This window comes from Frankliniella occidentalis, unplaced genomic scaffold, assembly GCF_000697945.3.
Source record: "Frankliniella occidentalis isolate FOCC.00 unplaced genomic scaffold, Focc_3.1 Scaffold76, whole genome shotgun sequence".
Classification (NCBI taxonomy): Eukaryota; Metazoa; Arthropoda; class Insecta; order Thysanoptera; family Thripidae; genus Frankliniella; species Frankliniella occidentalis.
The window spans coordinates 717,378-722,354 of NW_026267206.1; the positions used below are offsets into that span (position 1 = coordinate 717,378).

General features: G+C 60.3%; 2 protein-coding genes across 6 annotated transcripts in view; both read left to right on the plus strand.

The window, feature by feature from the left end:
- The window catches only part of LOC127748665 (uncharacterized), a 38,001-nt gene that overhangs the window by 23,369 nt on the left and 9,655 nt on the right, over nt 1-4,977 (plus strand). The window lies entirely within an intron of this gene.
- On the plus strand, nt 1,603-4,345 carry LOC113206676 (uncharacterized). Of its 4 annotated transcripts, none has more exons than XM_052268787.1 (6): nt 1,603-1,866; nt 1,985-2,312; nt 2,386-2,459; nt 2,529-2,755; nt 3,093-3,256; nt 3,387-4,345. In XM_052268787.1, exons 2-6 carry the CDS (start codon nt 2,175-2,177, stop codon nt 3,930-3,932), a joined length of 1,149 nt encoding a protein of 382 aa, XP_052124747.1. In that variant the 5' UTR covers nt 1,603-1,866; nt 1,985-2,174; the 3' UTR covers nt 3,933-4,345. The 4 variants fall into 4 exon arrangements, with proteins under 4 accessions (XP_052124747.1, XP_026278689.1, XP_026278681.1 ...); XM_026422904.2 differs by having other exon boundaries at nt 2,532-2,755; nt 3,093-3,265; XM_026422896.2 differs by having other exon boundaries at nt 1,604-1,866; nt 3,093-3,265.

The window sequence follows — 4,977 nt, forward strand, 5'->3', positions numbered from 1 at the left end:
CTGCCTACTAGGCAACATCTACACATTCGTGCTGAGGTTTTGCCTAGTAGGCAGGCGTAGATACCGACCGCTCCGCACAGCTGTGTGTTGGGCGGGTTTTGCCTACTTTTCTGGCAACACTGCAAAAGAAACCCAAAAATGTTATCGCCATCTTTTTGATATGTTGTTCCCAGCACATCAAAATGCACAAGGAGGTATATGTTGTGTGAACAAAAAAAAATCTCCACACTTACATTTTCTAGCAGTCATCGACAGCGTTGCACGGCCCTGGATACGTCGCCCCGTATCTCGCCTGTATGGCTCAATCGGTAGCGCGCCCGCCCAGAGCGCGCAAGATCGGCGGTCCGAATCTCCATCATTCCGAATTTATTCTCAGGCCTCCAAATTTCATATGGACTTCAAACCCGTCATTTCACCACGTCTCCCTCGTGGAGTTAGTGTTAGTTAGCACGGCATTAGTGGTTACCGTCATTGGTGGCACTGCGCCGAAGGTGGCTACAGACTCGGCACTGGGCCGGGTGGGCCGGGGTTCGACTCACGGCGAAGCGGGCCGTGAGAGTCCCCCGGTGTCTGGAACCTTGCTGTGGTAGCGGGTGTATAATAAGACCTAGAATCTGGCTTTAAAGGAGCTCCATGACCTGTGGAGTACAGGTTAACCAATGTACGCGTCAACCGTCTCACAAACCCCGGGAGTATGTTTTGAAACGAGCCATGCCAGGGATGTGTTCTCCAACTCTGCTGAAGCTGCATTGCAACCAACAAAAGTACTCTCATATTCTAATGCAGTTTGGTTTGGCAATGGAGGCCGCCCCGTTGCTAGTTGAGCTCCTGCAGCAGCCTGCCGACGGCCTCTGGGGGGGACGCCGGCGACCCTCCCAGGGCGAGGCGACTCGATGCGGTGGCCGAGGAGAGCGACCAGGGCTCAGTGTTGGTCCCGCGGATAGGCGTTCCGTTAGCGTCGAGTTGGTGGGCGGGCGGCGGCGAGCGCCGGGCGGGTAGGCCGACCCGCGCAGCAGCGCCGTCGAGCGGGACGGCCCGCCCGGCGCCTGCCGGCCGAGCGCCACCCGCGCCGCGCACACAGTACTACCGGTACTACTGCACGCGTTCCTGTTATTCGAGTTGGCAACAGTCTTAACGGGAAGAAGACGTGCTTGGGGTGGCTTTGCGGGCCGTGAGAAATTTACGGCGGGGCCTTCTCAAATCCACGTCAATCTTTGAGCACGACACTGCATCCGGTTGATCTGCCTTTAGTTAAGATCCTGAGTGAGCCGTGAACACGAAGGCGATCATGTAGATAGCCACGAACAGGATGGGCATGTTGGCGACCTGGAACGGGCCCAGCGTGCCGATCTGCAGCAGCGCCCTGTCAGCATGGTTGACGCAAATATTATCGTGGTAGTGAGAACCAAAAATATGGTTTCCATCACGTCATTGTTGCCTCGACCATACTTTGTGGTGCCCCCTGTGCCAGCCATTAGATGGTTGCCATTGCTAAGCATTCCTCTGGGTGTCTCGGCCCTGCCGTCGGTTGGAGCGCGGAGTAGCGCCGCCGTGGTGCGTGGCGGGCGGTAGTGCCGTGCCCCCCCCCCCCTAACCGGTCCATGACGAAGACGTCAACAGGCCGTGCGGGCGGCAGTCCAGCCTAGTCAGCGCAGCGGATGCAACGCCCAGCCCAGCGCAGCCGAGTGAACTCCAAGACCCTCAGCCCCAGGTGCCTGCCCGCGGACCATGCTGCGGACCCGTCTGCAGTGACCTCGATAACCGTCTCCGCAGTCACCCATCTCGCCCTGGTCGTGTTCGGCGCTGGGCGAGCGAGCCGCACCAGGACGGAGAGGTTAGGACTACGACGCCCCGCCCGACCAACAAGTGAGTCAAGGCAATCCTGCAGCTTTGCACCGCAGTGCACCCGTCCCCGCTACTCGTGGACAGCGGAGGGCTGAAGTGGTCAGTGGCTTCTAAAGAGTTTGCTTGCAATGTTGATCAGGAACCAAAGTGTCAGATAGCTCGACCCCGCGGTGGAAAGGAGAAGTCGCCGTGACGTCAGCGCCGCACAGCTGTGCTTGTCACGAGCTACTCCGCGCTGCAGAGACACTCCCTCTCCCGCTGCGGCGCTATCCCGGCCGACCGACTGCCTCGCCTGCTGCCCTCCAGGCGCCTCTGCAGCTCCGCTCAGCATGGACCTGGAGTGCGACATCTGCACCGAGCGCTTCGACAGCGCCGAGCGGCTGCCCAAGGTCCTGCTGTGCGGGCACACGGCCTGCCTGCAGTGCCTGCGCCGGCTGCCCGACAGCAGCTGCCCGACGTGCCGCCGGGTAAGTGGCGTGGAGTAAAGTCAGTCCCGGATCACTCGTTCGTTACTCTCGTTCTGACCCGTTTCCCCCGCAGAACTTCAACGGACCGCCGGAGGGACTCATCACTAACTTCATTTTGCTGAAGTCGGAGGGAGTCAGGCTGGACAGGTGAGCTCGATCGCGCGGCGGCGGAGGCGGGGTGTTCGAGAGCCTTATGGCCTGACTTGTGCCCCACAGCAGTCCCCGCTGCTGGTGCTTGGACTGCCGCACCGCCCCGTCGCCCCGCTGCTGGGATGAGGACCACGACGTCCTGCCCTTTAAGAGAGCCCTGCTGAGGCGCCAGCTGCAGGGCAAGGAACCCTTCAACAAGGCTCTGTGGCTGCTGCTGGCGGCGATGGTCAGCCTCATCGAGGCGCTGTATCTGCTGTCGGAGGCGATGTCCACGCTTTACGAGGTATTACGAGGTAATATGGCCCTCCTTGACGCCCTCCTTTATCGCACTCGAACAACCGGATACGCCCTACTGAAACAACCCTAGGTGCGCTACTTTGGTGAGACACTTGTTGTTGCAGTGTTGTGTTCGTTGTGAGATATTAATGCCGTCCCTGTCTCAGATAAGACCTCTTATGTCTCAGGTGTGTCCAGCTGCAGCTACTACAAGTCAATATATTAATGTGTTCCAAAGTTAAACATCTCCGTTTTCCGGCAACAAATTCCTAATTTTAGCAAGCATCTGAACCTCACGGAATCGACGCGTCAATGTGCAGAGCTAACTATACCGTATGCATGTAATGTTTTTAGAGCTGCTGTGTGCCTCCGTGTACTACACCCAGAGTGGTTGTGCAGGACCGAGCTGCTCCACGGACCCTACAACTCCTGCAGCTGCACCCACACCACCTGAAGCTACCCTTGCCGTCCTGGACTCACAACCTGCCGAGGCGCCGCCCCCGCGGGACGCGGCGGGGGTAAGCGGGGTGAGTGTGCGCTGGACCTCGAGCCTCACGGCCCGCAAGAGGCTGCGGGGAGCGGCCCGGCACACTGCAGACAGTGCCGCACGTAATCGGCCGCCCTGAGACTGACTCTGTTCTGCCGCAGGTGACCCGGCTGGTCAGTGTGCGGTGCGACGAGGACCCCGCCTGGAGCCTCCAGCTGCTGCAGCGCGCCGCGCCCACGCTGGAGCGGCTGAGTGTGTACCACCCCCGCGAGGCCCACCTGCGCGCGGTGCACGACATGCCGCGGCTGAGGAGGCTGGCCGTGCATTGTAATAATGCTGCCGCCCAACTCCCCCAGCTGCCCGCGCTACCGCCGGGACACGCCGGCCTGCAGTGGCTCAGGGTGTGTCTCCTCCCCCGCGCCACGACGCAGTCCCTGCTGCGGGCGCACGGCGGCACGCTGGAGGAGCTGGAGCTGGGGGTGGGCACTGCGGGGAGTGATGAGTGGCCAAGGAGCTGCGGCGACCTGCACTCGCTGCTGCAGCAGACCGGGCTGCGGGCGCTCAGGAGGCTCGTGCTGCTGCGGAGGCGGGCCTACAGCCACGAGCCAGCCGCCTGCAGCCAGCAGCGCGCCGAGGTGCGGCGGGTGCTGCCCGGGGCCGAGGTGCTGTGCGGCAGGTGTGACCGTGTAAGGGAGGAAGAGGTCTAGGGGCGGCGGGCAGTGGGCGTGCCCCCGCCACCCAGTGGTAGCGAGAGGACCCCGAGCAGCAGGGCTGGCAGGGACACCGGGGCGTGTTCGGGTTCCTAGCGCACACAACCCTTCTCGCGACCCGCAAGCACGGCGGGACAAGGCACTGCAAGCGCGCTGACGTTAACCTATGGCGTGCGGCCACGAGTGCAGCCCACTCTACTCTACGGGTGTGTTTCGTGTCGACTTTTCGACTCGGTTAGCAACACTGCTGCCGAACGGGCCGGGCCACGTGCTGGCGGACCACACTGCAGTCCACCACAGGCAGCGACGCCGCGTATTCAAGTCATTCATCCATGTACTGCGTCATAAGATAAAGATCTACTTTTAACACAACGTGTATAGCATCAAGAATAAAATAAGTGAAACCTGCAGTATTGTTCTTATAATTATTACCAACTGTTTTATTTGAACGTGTTACGGAGGCGTGACGAAGATAGATGTCGTGCTCTGAGTATGGGAGATTTCTCTGTGTTTGCTGGGCGCAACACCTCGGAGCTCACTAAGCGGGTGGCGGCGAGCGCCGGGCGGGTAGGCCAACCCGCACAGCAGCGCTGTGGAGCGGTACGGCCCGCCCGGCGCCTGCCAGCGAGCGCCACTCGCGCCGTGACTCACGTGACTCCACGTCTCCAGGTTTCTTTTCTTTTTCTGATGTCAGCAATAGTTAGAATCGGAAATAGATGTGGTGGTTAGGGGTAGTGGTAAATTTATCCTCGTTCCTGCTGGGGTAACCCTACCATTTGTATACCATTTCCACCCTTCGGCTGCGGCGACCTGCATTCGCCCCGCCTGCAGGGTGCAAACACCACAATAAGTCAACCAGCGGGAGACGACCAACCACTCGCCCTGAAACGAGCCATGCCAGGGATATGTTCTCCAACTCTGCTGAAGCTGCATTGCAACCAACAAAACAAAAGTACTCTAATATTCTAATGCAGTTTGGCTTGGCAATGGAGGCCGCCCCGTTCCTAGTTGAGCTCCTGCAGCAGCCTGCCGACGGCCTCGG

Bases quoted from the DNA above. Each gene is read 5' to 3' on its own strand.
- LOC113206676 (XM_026422896.2), top strand. From the start codon at position 2,175: ATGGACCTGGAGTGCGACATCTGCACCGAGCGCTTCGACAGCGCCGAG. The intron at 2,313-2,385 runs GTAAGTGGCGTG...TTTCCCCCGCAG, and splicing joins GCTGCCCGACGTGCCGCCGG to AACTTCAACGGACCGCCGGA. The intron at 3,266-3,386 runs GTGAGTGTGCGC...GTTCTGCCGCAG, and splicing joins ACGCGGCGGGGGTAAGCGGG to GTGACCCGGCTGGTCAGTGT.